Raw genomic sequence first — 18828 nt, forward strand, 5'->3', positions numbered from 1 at the left:
TGTTTCTGGATTCTGGAGGAGTAAATCCAGGCTCTTAATAATATAGAGGGGATTAAAAAGAAGTATCACTGGAACTGTTTTACCTATGACTAATGTGAAACGCTAATATATTGTGACCGCAATTCTAATAGGCAGTTGAACACACCAGAAAGTGAAGCTGTTGAATAGTCAATGTATTTTTTCATTTTTAAACTCCACAAAATAATTTCTGGACAGATGGTTCCAAATATTATTGATTAAGACAAAAGGTCAACACTGGAGGAATAACAATGCCCCTTAGAAGATGCTGGTTTCATCCAATTTAACACCAGCTGCTACTTAGCTAATTAAGTACTGTATATTCAGGATTTTCCTCATGAGGACTATGTGATGGATGGTGAATATATTTACATTTCTGCTATTTTAACTAAAATCATATTAATTTGTCTCATACTAGAATCCTCAGCAAAGTAAAGAAGCATATTAATATTATATTTGTTTGAAAGATTTAACATGATTTTAATAAGGATGAAATGATTTACAAAGATGGTTTGTGTGCATGAATTGCAGAGCACCTATACATGTTGTCCATGTGTAACGAAAGAAAAAAAATTTGCATTAAAAATCATTACTGCCGACAACACAGAGCCGTAACTAGGGTGGTGCAGATATGTGTATATATATATATATATACACAAACAAATTCTTTCAGTAAAGTGCTAAACACACCCACATTAGGTTGGCCACACCCACTTGTCAAATGCCACTCCCACTTAGATGGGGGGCGCCGGTGCCATGTCTCGCCCAGGGCACCAAAATGTCTAGTTACGGCACTGCTGAGATCTAAGGACTATTACCAAGATTTGGTCAATGCATTCAAAATCCTGATTGCTCTGTGATTTTAACCCTTCTGGGACATTTAATGAAAGGAGAAAGAAATAGTACTACTATTATAAGAGACACTCCTTCAGAGCTAGAATTGACATCTTTTTTCAGGAACTGATATTTAAATCCACATATAGTCCAAACATTAATACTATAACAAAACTTAACTTTTAGTACGTATCCATAGAAATAGTTTAAAAAGGAAAAAGCGAAATATTAAAATATTTTAAAATGAGTTGAGCGAGTATAATCAGGCTGTGGCCTTTAATTGTGCTATTTTACTGAATAGTTGGAGTATCATGTAACATGTAACAGGTTTTTACCTTACAAAATTGTCCAAAGCATGAATTGGTCAGTTTGCAAAATCAGACCAGAGTAGTTTAAATTCCTGCTCATTGAAATTTCAATAATTCATCAAAGTAGTTCAGTTTTATTTTCCAACTCATTATTTTCCACATGGCGAACTGTATATAATGGTCAGATAAGTACATAGATAATTAGTGTCTTTATGTTTTATCTTGAAATAGTTGGTATACTGAAGCTGATGAAATAAAGGAATTGACTCTTGGGTATGTTTACTAAACTTTGAAAAAGTGGAGATGTTGCCTATGGCAACCAATCAGATTCTAGCTGTCATTTTGTAGAATGTATTAAATGATAACTAGAATATGATTGGTTGCTATAGGCAACATCATACAACTTGGTATCTTTACAATAATAGGGCCTTATGCTGAAAAAAAGGAGTACATTCTACCTTGGACAAACCATGTTACAATGCAAATTAAGATATTCATTTATTTTTTGGCGTGCAAGAAAAATACTGGCTGTTTTTTCATGTAGCACGCAAATACTTGATAGTTTAATTTTTCCACTGAAATTTAAGTTGATCTAGGACATGCCCTACCCCAACTATAAATCTGTCTCCACATTTTAAATTTACAATGCAACATGGTTTTGCCACGGTGAAAATTTACTCCCTTTTTCTGCTCTGCTCCTAACTCAGCATATGGCCCTATCATTGTAAAGATACCAATTTGTATGATGTTAGCAATTATACATTAATCAGTAGATAGATTTGCTCATTTTTATTTTTTCAGTTTCAACACTAGATATATATATATATATATATATATATATATATATATATATATATATTTCACGGTGCAACAAATTGATAGTCCCTTCCTAAATTGCCTGTAGAGTATGTCATCAGTACACTGACTTGTTAATAGCATCCACTGAATTAAATCAAATGGCTCGTGATGTCATAGCATTTAAACCAACTAGATGGACTCTTATTACTGAGTCAAATTAAATTGTTCGGAATGTATCAGAATCCACTGTTTGTAGATACAATGTTGCACTGCGTTATAATAAGGCGCTATTAGTGATTGATTGTTCTTAAATATTGCAGTTGTAAAGAAATCAAGCTGTGTGATGTTAGTTATTATACATCAATCAGTGGATAGACATATTTATTTGCTGTTTCCATTTTCTACACCATGGGGTAAATGTATCAAGCTGAGAGTTTTCCAGTGGGTTTGAAAAGTGGAGATGTTGCCTATAGCAACCAATCAGATTCTAGCTATCATTTTGTAGAATGTACTAAATTAATGATAGCTAGAATCTGATTGGTTTTTCAAACCCGCTGGAAAACTCTCAGCTTGATACATTTACCCCATGGGTCTGATTCATTAAGGAAAGTAAAGCAAAAAAAATAAAAAAAAATGAGTAACTTTGCACCTTGGCAAAACCATGTTGCATTGGAGGAGGAGTTACATTTAAAATTTGGGGACAGATTTATAGTTGGGGTAAGGCATGTTCTAGATCAGTGTTGGCTAATCTGTGACACTCCAGGTGTTGTGAAACTACAAGCCCCAGCATGATTTGTTAATATATAGCAGCTTATTGCTGGAAGAGTATGCTGGGAGTTGCAGTTTCACAACACTGGTGTGCCACAGGTTAGCCAATACTGTTGTAGATCAACTTTAAGTTTCAGTGTACAAATAAAGCTATTGAGAATTTGATAGTAAAAAAAAGTAAGGCAAAAAAATTGAGTACGTTTTCTCCTAGACAAAACCATGTTATAAAGCAAGGGGTGCAAATTAGTTTATTATTTTGCACATAAGTTAAATACTGGCTGTTTTTTCATGTAGCGCAAAAAAACTTGATAGCTTTGTTTGTACTTTCTTTTCCTTAATGAATCAGGCCCATTATGTTTTCAAAATATTTTCCTTCGTCTTGACAATAAGGTTTAAAGCAAATCAAGTCAATTAAGGGTTAATGCTGACAATAACCCTCTTTTTTGTAATAGAATAGAAAGCTTAAAATAAATACTGTTTTTCTTGCATTGAACAATAAAATTGTACCTCTAACATGATGATTTATAAATTAAATTTGTAATATTTTAGTGTTAAAGTGCGGAGGCAACCATTCTCAGGAATGATCCAATATTCACCCAATAAATTCACTAGGAACCCACTGATTGATAGGCTGCATCCTCATGAATATGGGGCTCCGCCTACAACATGGCTGCTTCCACTGTAAGCTACAGGTGCAGTAACACCACTTGGAGCAATTTGCCTCGTTAAGCTTATATCATGTTTAACCAGCAGCAGGATTTATATTCTAAAAATGAAGAACTGAGACTGATTCATTTCCTGGTAAAACATATATATGTTGTTTAGTCAGGTACAGAATATATCAGATTAACTTACCATTTCGAAATATAATTCTGCTGAGGAAGACGTGTTTATTTGGACGGCTACAGATGAGGTAACAATTGTCCCATTAAGGTTGATTTTGATTCGAGGAGGGGCGAGGCTCCACACTTTTGCAACGGTTTGGTTCACTGGAAGTTTATGCAGGATCTTTAATATGGAGCAAACACAATGATTAGTGCAAATGAAATGGTTCTGTGGAGTGTATAATGCAGATATATCTAAGTATCTGTAACTTAATTTAAATCACCAAAACAGAATATATATATATATATATATATATATATATATATATATATATATATATATATATATGGCCTATGTATATCTTACAGGGTTAGTCAAGTCCCCATCTACAATCAACCATGGCCAATCCATACCTCCTAACTGTTCCAACTTTAAGGGATAGATCCGCTGGTACAAAATACCCTGGCCCGGACCTTCCTAGGGGACCCGGTTTTTGTTTTTTTTTTTAAAGTACTTTTTCACCTTCAGACGCCAGGTGTACAGGTCATGTGACTGCAGTGGTCACATGGTACTCAGTGCCGGCGGGCTGCTGGAGGTCTACCCATTCTGTGTGCTGTGCAGTGGAGAAGAGGGTAAGAAGAAGGTGTGCTGGAGAGGGGGCATGTGTGACTAGGTGCTGGGCAGAGAGGGGACATGTGTGACTATAGGTGCTGGGCAGAGAGGGGACATGTGTGACTAGGTGCTGGGCAGAGAGGGGACATGTGTGACTAGGTGCTGGGCAGAGAGGGGACATGTGTGACTATAGGAAATGAGCAGAGAAGGGGCATGTGTGACTATAGGTGCTGGGCAGAGAGGGGACATGTGTGACTATAGGTGCTGGGCAGAGAGGGGGCATGTGTGACTATAGGTGCTGGGCAGAGAGGGGGCATGTGTGACTATAGGTGCTGGGCAGAGAGGGGGCATGTGTAACTATAGGAAATGAGCAGAGAAGGGGCATGTGTGACTATAGGTGCTGGGCAGAGAGGGGGCATGTGTGACTATAGGTGCTGGGCAGAGAGGGGGCATGTGTGACTATAGGTGCTGGGCAGAGAGGGGGCATGTGTGACTATAGGTGCTGGGCAGAGAGGGGACATGTGTGACTATAGGAACTGAGCAGAGAGGGGGCATGTGTGACTATAGGTGCTGGGCAGAGAGGGGACATGTGTGACTATAGGTGCTGGGCAGTGAGGGGACATGTGTGACTAGGTGCTGGGCAGAGAGGGGGCATGTGTGACTAAAGGTGCTGGGCAGAGAGGGGGCATGTGTGACTATAGGTGCTGGGCAGAGAGGGGACATGTGTGACTATAGGTGCTGGACAGAGAGGGGACATGTGTGACTATAGGAACTGAGCAGAGAAGGGGCATGTGTGACTAAAGGTGCTGGGCAGAGAGGGGGCATGTGTGACTATAGGTGCTGGGCAGAGAGGGGGCATGTGTGACTATAGGTGCTGGGCAGAGAGGGGACATGTGTGACTATAGGTGCTGGGCAGAGAGGGGGCATGTGTGACTATAGGTGCTGGACAGAGAGGGGACATGTGTGACTATAGGAACTGAGCAGAGACCGGCTATGATTATTAGAGATGCTTACTAACCCCCGTGAACTGGTTTTGGTTTTGGATCTGGATTAGCTTTGTGTTTTGGTTTTGGATTTTTTTAGGAAAAATGCTAAAATATATTAAAATCACATAATTTTGCTCTTTTTTTGATCCTACATTATTATTAACCTCAATAACACTAATTTCAAGTCGTTTGCAGTCAATTTTGACCACCTCACAGGTCACAATATTATTTTCATACACTTTTGGACAAATACTGCAGCGACCCGGCTGGATGGTAAGCGACAGAGCAATGACACAGACACACCACAGTTCCTAGCACATCTAGGACACATTGGCACACAGCAGTGGCAGAAAAGAAAAATGGGGGTCCACCCGCCCTCCCACTCCCCCGTTATGTTGGATCTTAAAAAGGAATTCAAAACTTGCAAGACCCAAGATCCGACGCTGTAACAATGACGTTTTGCCTCATTTTCGATTCCGAGGGTGCGCAAGAGTAAGTTCGGGTGTGTTCGGTTCTCGAGGAACTGAGCCTGAGCATCTCTAATGATTATACACTATTTACATTGGTTTCAAATGAAGGGGTACAGCCTAGAGAGACCATTAAATTCAGGAAACTTTTTTTGCTGACTTTCCGGGCAAATAGTACATCTTATGGCCTGAAATTTACTGTATATTTAACAATGATACAGACACATACATACAAGTTATCAGTACTGTTGACACGTATTCTGCAGGTTACCTCCTTTATGATTTGCTGGTGTGATTCTGTATTATCATCCTCCAGGATATCCTAAGCACAGATAGATCACATGTCAGGTGATTGCCAATTATTTCATGTGTTCACTGCAAACAGGGCCGGACTGGCCATCTGGCACCTCTGGCAAATGCCAGAAGGGCCGATGTTTGGATGGGCCGGCCCGACTCCTCCTGTCTACCTGGTGGCTGGTTCCTCCCCGGGAACCAGCCACCTCTGTTGCGCGCTCCTAAACTCCATCCCCCATTATACTGTGACACTGGTGAGTTTTCTTTTTTTTCCCTTCTCTGAAGAGGGGGTCACGGGGGTGCCGCGATTTTCGGGGGGGGGGGCTGGTCGCTGGGGTGCCACGAGGGGTGAGAGAGCCAGGTGGTAGGGGGTGCTGGGAAAGGCGGTGAGAGAGCCAAAGGGGAAGGGGTGCTGTGAGGGGTGAGAGAGCCAGGGCTTAGGGGGCGCTGGGAGAGGGGGTGAGAGAGCCAAAGGGGAAGGGGGTGAGAGAGCCAAAGGGGAAGTGGGCGCTGGGAGAGGGGGTGAGAGAGCCGAAAGGGAAGTGGGCGCTGGGAGAGGGGGTGAGAGAGCCGAAGGGGAAATGGGCGCTGGGAGAGGGGGTGAGAGAGCCGAAAGGGAAGTGGGCGCTGGGAGAGGGGGTGAGAGAGCCGAAGGGGAAGTGGGCGCTGGGAGAGGGGGTGAGAGAGCCGAAGGGGAAGTGGGCGCTGGGAGAGGGGGTGAGAGAGCCGAAGGGGAAGTGGGCGCTGGGAGAGGGGGTGAGAGAGCCGAAGGGGAAGTGGGCGCTGGGAGAGGGGCTGAGAGAGCCGAAGGGAAAGTGGGCGCTGGGAGAGGGGCTGAGAGAGCCGAAGGGGAAGTGGGCGCTGGGAGAGGGGCTGAGAGAGCCGAAGGGGAAGTGGGCGCTGGGAGAGGGGCTGAGAGAGCCGAAGGGGAAGTGGGCGCTGGGAGAGGGGGTGAGAGAGCCGAAGGGGAAGTGGGCGCTGGGAGAGGGGGTGTGAGAGCCGAAGGGGAAGTGGGCGCTGGGAGAGGGGGTGTGAGAGCCGAAGGGGAAGTGGGCGCTGGGAGAGGGGGTGAGAGAGCCGAAGGGGAAGTGGGCGCTGGGAGAGGGGGTGAGAGAGCCGAAGGGGAAGTGGGCGCTTTTTAACCATCCTTTCTTGAACTGGGGACACTACAGGGTATTCACTAATGTTTAACACTATGGGGCATATTCAATTGTCCGCGGGATTGGCGAAAATCCGTAATATCGGTAATCGTGCGCGGAAAAACATGTAATACGGTAATTTACTCGCTGGATTTCAGCTCGCAGCTCCCTTAGCCGCGAGCTGAAATCCAGCTACAAATTACCATATTACATGTATTAGTTTTTCCGCGGCGGGATTTTTTGGCGATCCCGCCTACAATTGAATATGCCCCTATGTATTGCTCATTATTGCGCTGTAATGTTTGTTGCATATTTATCTGTACAGAGATTTTTAATTAAGAGGAAAAAAAATTGCTTGTCATAAATTTTATCTGTGATTGTGTCAATATATCTATTTTGTTTGCATTGTAAATGATGTATTAAGCTGCTCTTGGGACTCACACTCAGTATCTGATATGCTGTACCAATTTTTATTTGTGAATGAGTTTTTGTCTGGGCACTACTAATGATTTAGGGGCACTACTATGGCAAAATGTTATTTAGCGGCACTATTGTGGCATAATATGACTTAAAGGCACTGTTGTGACATAATATGATTTGGGGACACTACTGTATGGTATATGTTTTGGGGGCACTACTATGCCATAATATGGTTTGTGGGCACTTCTGCATGACCAAATATGGATTGAGGGTAATACTATGTGGCATAATATGACCATGGGGTACTACGATGTGGCATAATATGAACTGGGCACCCTACGGTGTGGCATCATATGAACTTCTGCCAAAGGCAAGTCTTTCATTGTTGAATATGATGGGAGCCAAGAGAAGATGCTGTATCGGGCCCAAAATTCCTCTTGTCAGCCCTGCCTGTGACTCAAAGGGGTAGACCTCTCCAGGTAAATAATCTAAATGTTTCCTATCTAATCAAACTGATGGATTACATCCAATTATCTCTCATCCACCTCCTATATCCCCCTTAAGTTATATACTGTGTTATTTAAAATGAATAGAAAAGACGCATATCCAGTTACTGTAGTAAAAAAATATATTTTTCTCTGACATTTTGCTGTAGATGGAAAAACTTTTAATGCGGAAGTGGGTTCAAATGATCATTCAATAGTTATGTTTTTTTTAGATATATGTTAGTTTTATTTCATGTGGAATGATTCATGAAAATTCTGCCATTACTATTTAATTGAGGGAAAAGGGTACCTGTTACCTATATGTGTGTAAGTACTCTGTTCGTTGTTGCTATTTTGTGGGAGATTTGAAAAAAGCAAAACATTGGTTTTCTACAGTGGCGCCTGTATAATTGGTGGTATTGCTGTAGTATGGGGTGGCGTGGTGGTGGCACTGTTGTAGTGTGTTTGGTGCTAGTATTGCTAATAAGTAGGAGAGGGTATTGCTATAATGTGGGGGGTGACGCTGGACGCTGTAATGTGGGGGGGGGGGTGATGCCGGTTGCTGTAATGTGGGGGGGTGATGCCGTTTGCTGTAATGTGGGGGGTGATGCTGGACGCTGTAATGTGGGGAGGTGATGCTGGACGCTGTAATGTGGGGAGGTGATGCTGGACGCTGTAATGTGGGGAGGTGATGCTGGACGCTGTAATGTGGGGAGGTGATGCTGGACGCTGTAATGTGCGGAGGTGATGCTGGACGCTGTAATGTGGGGGGTGATGCTGGACGCTGTAATGTGGAGGGTGATGCCGATTGCTGTAATGTGGGGGTGATGCTGGTTGCTGTAATGTGGGGGGTGATGCCGATTGCTGTAATGTGGGGGGTGATGCCAATTGCTGTAATGTGGGGGGGGTATCGATGTAGTATGAGTGTGTGTGGGGGGTTATTTATTGCTGTAATTTGGGTACTAATAACGCATTGTCATGGTATTTATTGATGTAATTGGGGTGCTAACAATGTAATATTGAGGGTCATAAGGAGAAATAAATACCCCCCCACACACACACACTCATACTACATCATGTTGTATTGCACCAGCAACGTGCACTGCCCCAGCATCAGTGTGCAACAATATAGTGCATGGAGCCCACAACACGAAGGCCTGTGTGCTTTAAATGCCAGGGCTGATTTTTAGTCCCAGTCCGGCCCTGACTGCAAATATATATGGTTGACATACTGAACAGGCTTTGAGGAGCCTCTTAGATAACAGGGTTGTAGACAGATAAGACTAAGTAAACATAGCTTATCCTTCTAAATGTTTCCTTAGAAGCTCCATGTGTATATATGTTTACCAATTAACGAGTGCCAATTGTTTTATATATGATAAATATGTACCTACTTAGTAATTAAGATGCCTGAAGAGGCAACTGAAATCGTGCCCTAAGAAACAAAACACTATAAATATTTGTATATGAATATTGTGCACTATTAAATAAAACTAATTTCACTTTGATCATTAGCAAACTGAAAAAATCACTAATTTATACAATTATGGCACAATTGTTATTTTTTTTAATTCATCCCATATATTTTACCAGCACAAAAATAGGTCGCCTCATTATAGGGACCCCCCACCCCATTGTAGGTACTTTATCTAAAAATGTGGGTCTGTAACACGGGTCTGTGGTTCTAGCCTTGATCTTACCGTCAGTTCAGCTCCTGTGAGCGTCAGGACCAAACGCTCATCCAGGAAATAGGCCAACACTAGCGAGTCCAGAACATGTTCAGAGAACCAGAAGTAGAGCATCCTGTTGTCTGTTAACAGGGAAGGGGAGAAGGTGGAACTGTTATAATGAACAGTGAGGTTCTTATAGGCCAGGAGTCCCTGAGGGAGAAACACACAGTTCTCTTTGAATGAGATCATGATCAGCTGACGACAAACCACTTTCACGTATTCCATGATTAACATCTATTGGCAGCTTCTAGAACCTACGTATTGGTGGATTTCATACTTTTTAGCCATCAATGGCTGATAATAGAGGGAGGCAGCTCCAGAGGATCCTATCGTCCAGTCAGATTTGTTTATTTGAAGTGCCCTTGGGTATAACACGTACAAGCATGTGCACTCAGGGCCGGATTAACCATAGGGCTAACTGGGCTACAGCCCAGGGGCCTATGGCATCCAGGGGGCCCTGGAAAGGACTCAGCAGCAGTATTGATCGGTCGGGGGCGGGGGCGCGATCAGTGCTGCTGAGCACTTTCACTGCGGTCCTTCTCCTTCTCCGGTGCGCTGTAGTCTCCTTAGTCTCGGATCACTGGGGGGGGGGGGCCCTCACGGGGGAATGGAGGCCCCCTTAACCCAGGGGCCTCCATTCCCTTAATCCGGCCCTGTGTGCACTCAGTACAATTGTGTCTACACAGCAGATCTGTCGTATCTAAGAGCAGCGATGATAAAAGATCTGCCTGGCATATAGAATTCTCTGAATGTGGAGGTCCCCTTTAATTTACATGTGCGTGTTTTGTTTACATTTTATTATGAACAATGTAAATGTTATTTCTTATTATAGGGTACTGTCAGCTGTGTAGAATGACTGCAATGTTGGTAAGTAAAAAGGATAAAGACAAGGCTACTGAAGGGAACCTTACTGCCCGTACAAGCCTAAAAATGGTCTCGATAACATGTTTGTTAAAAAATATAATGAACACATTTTTGTAAACTAATTAATATTTCCACATTTGGGGCCTGATTCATTAAGGATCTTAAATTAAGTAGTTTCTTATTTAAGTCTCCTGGACAAAACCATGGTACAGTGCAAGGGGTGCAAATTAGTTCTCTGTTTTGCACATATGTTAAATACTGACTGTTTTTTCATGTAGCACACAAATACTTGATAGCTTATTTTTACAATGAAATTTAAAGTTGATATTTGTGTGCTACATGAAAAAACAGTCAGTATTTAACTTATGTGCAAAACAGAATACTAATTTGCACCCCTTGCATTGTAACATGGTTTTGTCCAGGAGACTTAAATAAGAAGTTTCTCAAGTTAAGATCCTTAATGAATCAGGCCCTGAACTTCATAAGTAACTTAAATGAGGTTAACAATAGAGTGTGTGAGTTACCTTCCTTATACCAAACGCAAAAACTACCATAAACATGGGACAAGGTAGTGAATGATTACAACTGTGCCACAAAAAAAAAAAAAATAGAAAAAGTTTATTTCTGCATTAAATTTTATATATCATTCCATCTATTTAAGAACGATCAAAAAAAGTCTTCCTCAAAATTGAATGACATATAAAAAACCCTCAGTGCAGTGAAAAGAGACTTTTCATCTTTCCCAGTCCGGGACTGATTATCCAATAGGCTGCAGCTTAGGGTGCAAGGATTTGGGAGGGGGGGGGGGCACAAGACTTTTGAGGGTACAAACTTGTGACAGAGAGAGCTATAAACCGAAATTAATTTTAAAATATAAGAGAATTGTTGTTCTCCAAAGTATCGTTAAAGAAAACATGAAAGAAAAATGTAGTAAGGGTTTCATCTTGACGCATTTTCATGGTAAATGCTGAAGACAATGGGGCTGATTCATGAAGGAAAGTAAAGCACAAAAATGAGTAACTTTGCACATTGGCAAAACCATGTTGCATTGGAGGGGGAGGTAAATTTAAAATGTGGGGACAGATTTATAGTTGGGGTAGAGCATGTCCTAGATCAACTTTAAATTTCAGTGTAAAAATAAAGCTATCAAGTATTTGTGTGCTACATGAAAAAACAGACAGTATTTATCTTATGTGCAAAATAATAAACTAATATACCCCCCTTGCATTGTAACATGGTTTGTCCTGGAGAAATCTTACTCCTTTTTTGCCTTACTTTCCTTAATGAATCAGGCCCAATTAGTCATCATTGACCTAGCGCTTGAGGATAAGCGAGTAGGAGAGACAAGGATGGTGCAGGCACATCGGTGGTTTATAGATAAGTCAAAATGCATGAAGTTTATATGAATAATGGACTTTCATGCTGTTGCACTGACCTTGTGATGGGATTCCATATAATTGTCTTTTATAACTGGAAAAGATGTGATATCAATATTCACTCCAATATCTCCATCACTCAGGAAGTTCTCTGCAAGGAAATTTGAGGATAATTTGCTAAGCAATATTTATGCATTTAAAGCAGCAATCCCACATAGGTATTTTTTTTCTTTACATGGCACGCTATGTACCTTCTAAGCATGCAACTGATTTTTCTTAGCTGTCCTCCTACAAATTATTATATCCTTTTTAAAATCTCTCTGGAGGGCTGACAAGTATGGCAGCCAGTAACAAACACAGACTCCCAGCTCTCAACATATCATGTGAAGGCAGAAGCGATAGTAGGAAGGGAAGGATTTTACAATGCAGACAGAGCTCAGAGTTGTGTTCCAAAGCCTCTCTGCTCCCTACACCATGTGCCATGTGACTGTGGCTGCCATGGTAGTCTCATGACACTGAGGGAAACCAATCACTCAAAGCCCTTCGTTCAAACGTCAGTTAACTTTACACAACATTTTTAAACATTACATTTTGACAACCATGGTTGAAATTTTTTTGCACAGGCATAGAAAATACAAGTAATTTGTAACACTTTTTCCAGTGTATCATTTACCTGCTCTGTCCTGGATAAAATCAGCAAGCAGGTTGGCCACATAATTAATCTCTTTACAAATCTGTAATAGATAAACAAATATATAGAACTTCCAACACAACGGATCTCTACAATCTGGGCTGTTTGCCGGAACCATCACCCAGCTGAAATTGGATACTTCCTTATTCATTATACAAATCATACAGACTTTTCCTATTGTTAAATACTGCTGTGTGCCACCTACTGTTATATCTAATAACACCAAACTCATTAAAAAAAACAGAGGAAGCAAAACCTAAAATAGAATCCAAATGCAGTTAGCAAACAGTCATGCACAAAGCAGTGTTTTGGGTCAGACAATGAGATATTCTCCATCATACTCCAGACTCAGCAGGATCCACCGAAACACAAACCAAGGCACTAAATACAGGATACAACCTGAAAAGTTGCTCCAACTCTTTACCTCAGGTTATTGTTTTTAATTAGCAAATATTTTTGTTTGCCGTGCACAATCCCCAAATATCCTAATGTAACTCTGGCCCAGCATAACAGCATAATCAGGGAAATAAATTAGGAATACAACCTTTGTAAGACACTCTAAATCTAATGCTTCTACATTGCTTTCATTAGTAAATCATTGATTGACTGAGCCACCTTAAGGACAACTAAGGGCCTGCAGTGAATTCTTCAGATATAACCCAGAAAGGTAACACACATTGTTACAGTAATAACCTGACATTCCATCTGTTAGAAAGTGACATCGGTTTTACTCGCTCTTTAAATAAATGTGGGTTCTGAGTTTGGCGCAGTAATGGGGAGTCGCATCCCTTATTTACGTTCTTGTATTTGGTATCATTAGATTCTGCTCAGCCAGAAGTACACATTAACCATACTTGCCAACTCTCCCGGAATGTCCGGGAGACTCCCGCATTTTGCGAGAGTCTCACGGACTCCCGGGAGAGTGTGGCAATCTCCGGGATCTGCCCACTTCCTAGTGAAGTGGGCAGAATTAGGTCCCAAACACCGCGATTGCTGGTGAATCGTGGCGCTGTCAAATGATGTGGTTGCGTCATGACTTCACAGGGGGCGGGTCCAAAATGACGGGCATTTTGGACGCCTGCCCCCTATGACGCCCACCTCCCCCGCAGGCTCCCGGATATCATCATTCCAAAGTTGGTAAGTATGACATTAAGTCAGGCCTGGTCAACTTGTGGCTCTCCAGGTGTTGTGGAACTACAAGCCCCAGCATGCATTGCCAGGTGAAAGCCAGACTATAGCTGACAGGGTATGCTGGGACTTGTAGTTTCACACCACCTGGAAAGCCACTGGTTGGCCAGGCCTGCATTAAGTGATACAATGCAACGTTTAGCTATAATAAGTGCAGTAACTAACAGGTTTATTTGTGTGACTAGTATATTAAATAGTGAATACTGGAAAAGTGTCTCCTTTCAGCTGGATGGGGGCCTCCTACCTAGACCATACTAGCCAACTCTCCCGGAATGTCCGGGAGACTCCCAAAATTCAGGTAGGTCTCCTGGACTCCCGGGAGAGCAGGCAGGTATCCCGCATAAGTCAACGCTCTTCAAAATGACGCGATTCGCGGTGAATGGCATCATTTTGGCCCCATCCCAGGACAAAAAAACGGCATTTTGTTTGCGGGGGGTGGGGCCAAAATGATGCTATTCACCCCGCCCCACCCCTCCCGCCCTCCAACCACGTCCCCCTGCCCGGGATCTCCTGGGAGTAAGTTTTAAAATGTTGGCAAGTATGACCTAGACTGATAGTCTCAACAATGATTATATAGCTATACATTGGAAAAATGTGCAACCTCCTCTGTCACTGACATACGAGATCATGTAGAGATTGTTTAAAACTGTTTCATCAGTGTCTTAAATCCCATTTTTAAAAATGGGCTCTTTTAAATTGAAGATATTTACATTTTTCTTTAAAACCGCAAGAGAACAAATAAAAGTCTGTATATTACCCCAAACATTAATAATTATAAAGAAGTAACGAGTTTAAAGCCAATGAGAGATTAGGAGAATCAAATAATTGTTTAGATAAAACTGCACCGATTACAAACACAATCCTACGTTTGCTACTAACACAATCTGTACACAGTGAAAACAACTTCAACACTTTCTCACCTGACTTTTAAGCACCAGTTTCAGTGTGAATGAAATAAAGTCTGTGAAAAGTTGCTTCAACCAGCCAGGCCTGCAGAAAACAAGATTGTTTTTATTTCTAGCAATAATAATGTTTATTTTAATGGCCATTATGTTATACTGAGCACTGAGTTTAATCAGTGAATGTCTATAGATCCGGACATCTTACTGCTTGTTCCCATGGAGGTGTAAGACCAGTTTATGAAACGTCAGGTAACAGTCGGACGTATCTGCAGCAACACGATTCTTCCCACAAGCTGCGAATGACAAGGATTTAATATGTGAGACATAGTACAAGAAGCTGACACTCAGAGAACATGGCAGGTCTGTCAAATGCCTGCGAGACAAAGAAACAGGATTGCTGTATGACGTCCATTTCTTATTAAGGTGTCTTACAAGCAGCAGTTGCCCCCCTCTTTATGAAGAGAACTTTGTGGGCAGCACGGTGGCCTAGTGGTTAGCACTTCTGCCTCACAGCACTGGGGTCATGAGTTCGATTCCCAACCATGGCCTTAACTGTGTGGAGTTTGTGTGTTTCCTCTGGGTGCTCCAGTTTCCTCCCACACTCCAAAAGCATACTGGTAGTTTAATTGGCTGCTATTAAATTGCCCTTAGCCTCTAGGTCTGTGTGTATGTTAGGAGATTTAGATTGTAAGCTCCGATGGGGCAGGGACTGATGTGAATGAGTTCTCTGTACAGCGCTGCGGAATTAGTGGTGCTATATAAATAGATGATGATGATGAACTTTAATTTAAACAAATCCCTGCTTGACACTTCAAAATTGTTTTTCCCAGTGGAACATCAAAAGTGGGCACACACTGACTTGGTATTGCTCCTAGGAACACAAAGCAAATTTTACTTTTTCCTCAAATTACTACTATGTTTTATTTAATCACTGAAGCTTAGTTGTTTCATTTACCTACTGTATTCTGACACAGCTGTGACCGCCACCCCTTACTTAGGTAAATATACTGGCCACTGGTATAGTCTTGTGATTGATAGAATGGCCGTGACCCTGTTATTAATGTTGCACAGAATACAATGCAGTAGATTCTGTGCATGCTCTCATATATGTATGATGAATTGTACAGTCACACAATAAATGATTTTAGTGGACACAGTGGCTTTTTGAGGCCTAACTTTTTATTTTTGGATTTTTTTTTTTAGATCCTTTTCTACAAAAAAAAACAAAACACATTTTCCAAGTGTTCCTTGATAAATCTCCTATAATCCAAATATTAGTATGGACAAAATAACACTGTCAGAATAATGTAATAACAAAATAGTAAGATCCCTTAAAACCTGAACCAACCATTGTCATTAGATAACATGTAATTGTCCTCATGTTCACTTACTTAGTTTTGTGTTTACTTGTAAATCAGTCGAGGAATAGATCTCAAAGTCAACTGACTGGCCAACCTTCAAGCTACAAGTGAAAGGAAACAATTTTTAATTAGATTACACGCAGGGCATGTGGTACAAGTGTGAGGCTACCAAATATATAAGATTTTGGACAGTGGTGGAAGTGGGGGTGTATACGGTGGTATACCATACCGCCACTTCTCCATCTGTCTTAATTTTAAAATTATCAGATTCCATCCACTTACATTCCAGTTACATTTTTCACTCCGCCACTTCTAAATTTTCTCTTTGATCACTGCCTCCAGATAAATAAACACTTAGCATTTCCAATAAGTGTGTTCTCTACAACTCAACATTAGTTTAGAAGACAACTTATGCCGTATAGTTAAGTCCTGTATTGGTTTGTGTACCCTTGTGATACCTGCTGTTATTGTAGTTTTGTGTATATAAACTTTTTCCAACGTTCATTTTTAATGCTCTTCAGGGAGAATTTAATTGCCGGCGATGAAGCACACAAATATCACGCCGCGCACATTGCCGGCATTACGGTAGAGATCTCCGCCCATTTTCCCTCGCACCTCTATGGGGTGTGAGGAAAAATAGGCAAAGATTTCTGTCAAATCTCAGCAGCAAAGTGTCTCGTGGACGTTCACAGACATTTTGCGGCTAATTGAATTCCCCCTATGTGTGTGGTGTTGTATTACACAAACTGGGGGTGGGGTCTTCTAGGGGCAGAATACAATATAAATTACTAAGTGGTTTACATATTAGTACTTTGGTTGGCTACTTATTAGTAAGAGCCCCTTGGTAAGGTAAAAAAATTCCCTTATTGTTGCAATGTATAAAAAAATAATACCTTAGATCTGCCCAGCGACACTAGCCTGGTGCAGTAACTTACAGCTTTGCTGTAATTGTGGACAGGCATCCTGATATAGTGATTGGCAAAGCAAAAACTAGCCTTACTGCCGGCAAAAGCACTCATTTTGGCTGGTAAGAAGGTTCTTCACCCACTGACAAATATGCCCCATTATTTTACACTAGATCTATGTACACTCCCCTGTCGGGTATTCTGGTCAGCTTTCCTAAGCACACATTGCCTAATGTAGAAATAAAAAAGATAGTCCTGGTGTCCCCTCACTCACATAATTAATTTAATCTTTAAATGAGGATAAACCGAGCAGTATTTTAGGAGGGAGATGGGTTGATCTGAAAGTGGTGGGCGCCACGTTTATACGTCTGAATTTTTCACCTTCTTACAAACCATCAGGAATCAGCGGTGCACCTTGACGTACGCTAATACGACCATTGTAGGCGGAACGTCAAAGTAATTTACAGAGTGCATTCAGCGCTCTTCATAAACCGTATCAGTGCATCACGGAGATCAGGGACTAGTGGGAAGCCGGACAGGAGAGTGAATGACTGTCAGTGTATATCTGTGTGTTAGTCTCTCGCATAGTGTTTGTACTGTACTGTGTACACTGATGCACAAGATGTTTTTAGCAGAATGTTCTACCAACAGCAATTCCAACAGATCATAATCAATCCTGGTGTAGTTCAGCTATCGTATCATGCTGTGTAGAGAACAATATACCATACTTGCCAAATCTCCCTGAATATCAGGGAGACTCCCTGAAATAGGGGTGATCTCCCTCACTCCCTGAAGAGTCTGGCATTCTCCCTGATGCTGAGCCAGTACAAGATGTGGTTGGCTTCGCCATCTGTGGCATGATGACACAGTTCAGAAATTGTGTCCTATGTCCATGTATTAATGCCTATGGAGGTGGCCATTTTCATGGAGACCAAGATTTAATCAAAGACTGACAGGTAAGACAACATGACTTTAGTAATGGAGACAGAAATGTAAAAGACACTTCAGTCTCTAAAGATTCATTAGCTGCTTTTCTTTAATGCATAGTTGTCTACTCTCCCGGAATGATAGATAAGTGGCGGGGTGGGGGGGGGGGGGTAAGGGGGCTTAATAATGCAAATATTGTGGTCTCGTGGCGATTCGTCAAGCCCAGCCCCCACAGGCCCACCTCCCCTAGGATCTCCCTGAAGCCAACAAGGAAAAGTTGGCAAGTATGCAATATGCGTGTGATTCTATTACAAGGCAAACTATCCACTTACAACCAGGTCCCATAGCCATAGTCCAAGGTTCCTTTGAAAGACGCGCTCACGTTTTTGATCATGATTTCAACAGCGTCATCTTCCTTCAGTTCCACTTCACTGTTTTCTATTGACATGTTACTGATCTGGATACTGAAACAGAATAAGAACAGGACATGACCAATTACCTCGGACCATTTGTTGGAAAACGCCCACAAACAAAACAGCAGCCGTATATAATGCAGACAATATGTCGTCAGTGTTACATTTGTAAGTGTTGTTGTCCGTTCAACCCTCATAAATCTCGGTATCCTGAGAGATGCCCAGAGGTTAAATTGGACTAATGTGCGCGCCATTGGGCTCGACTTTTGGCACGCCCTTACTGTACATTACCTACCTGCATACGCCCCTTCCCTGTCCCGTTCCGCACTTCAAACCATAGGCTGTCGGAAGTGTCCTTTGCATTTGAACTTGAATTGCATGCACTTGCGTATAATCCGTTTCTGAGCATGCGCAGAGCAATTCAATGCAAAATGCAGCACACAACGGGACTTACTTCCCTTAAGGAATCAGGCCCTCTATGTTTAAGCTGCATACAGGGGCAAAAATGCAGTGATAG

The 18828-nt window shown here is 41.9% G+C and overlaps 1 protein-coding gene across 1 annotated transcript in view; it reads right to left on the minus strand.

Moving 5' to 3' along the window:
* CETP (cholesteryl ester transfer protein) overlaps nucleotides 1-18828 on the minus strand; it is a 29132-nt gene that overhangs the window by 5379 nt on the left and 4925 nt on the right. The window contains exons 3-11 of the mRNA XM_075188971.1: nucleotides 18231-18362; nucleotides 16097-16167; nucleotides 14911-14998; nucleotides 14724-14793; nucleotides 12598-12658; nucleotides 11984-12075; nucleotides 9655-9834; nucleotides 5888-5938; nucleotides 3582-3734 (exon numbers count right to left, since the gene is read on the minus strand). Coding sequence (XP_075045072.1) covers nucleotides 3582-3734; nucleotides 5888-5938; nucleotides 9655-9834; nucleotides 11984-12075; nucleotides 12598-12658; nucleotides 14724-14793; nucleotides 14911-14998; nucleotides 16097-16167; nucleotides 18231-18362 — 898 coding nt within the window. The remainder of the gene's footprint in view (nucleotides 1-3581; nucleotides 3735-5887; nucleotides 5939-9654; nucleotides 9835-11983; nucleotides 12076-12597; nucleotides 12659-14723; nucleotides 14794-14910; nucleotides 14999-16096; nucleotides 16168-18230; nucleotides 18363-18828) is intronic.

This window comes from Mixophyes fleayi, chromosome 10 (genome assembly GCF_038048845.1).
Source record: "Mixophyes fleayi isolate aMixFle1 chromosome 10, aMixFle1.hap1, whole genome shotgun sequence".
Lineage (NCBI taxonomy): Eukaryota > Metazoa > Chordata > Amphibia > Anura > Limnodynastidae > Mixophyes > Mixophyes fleayi.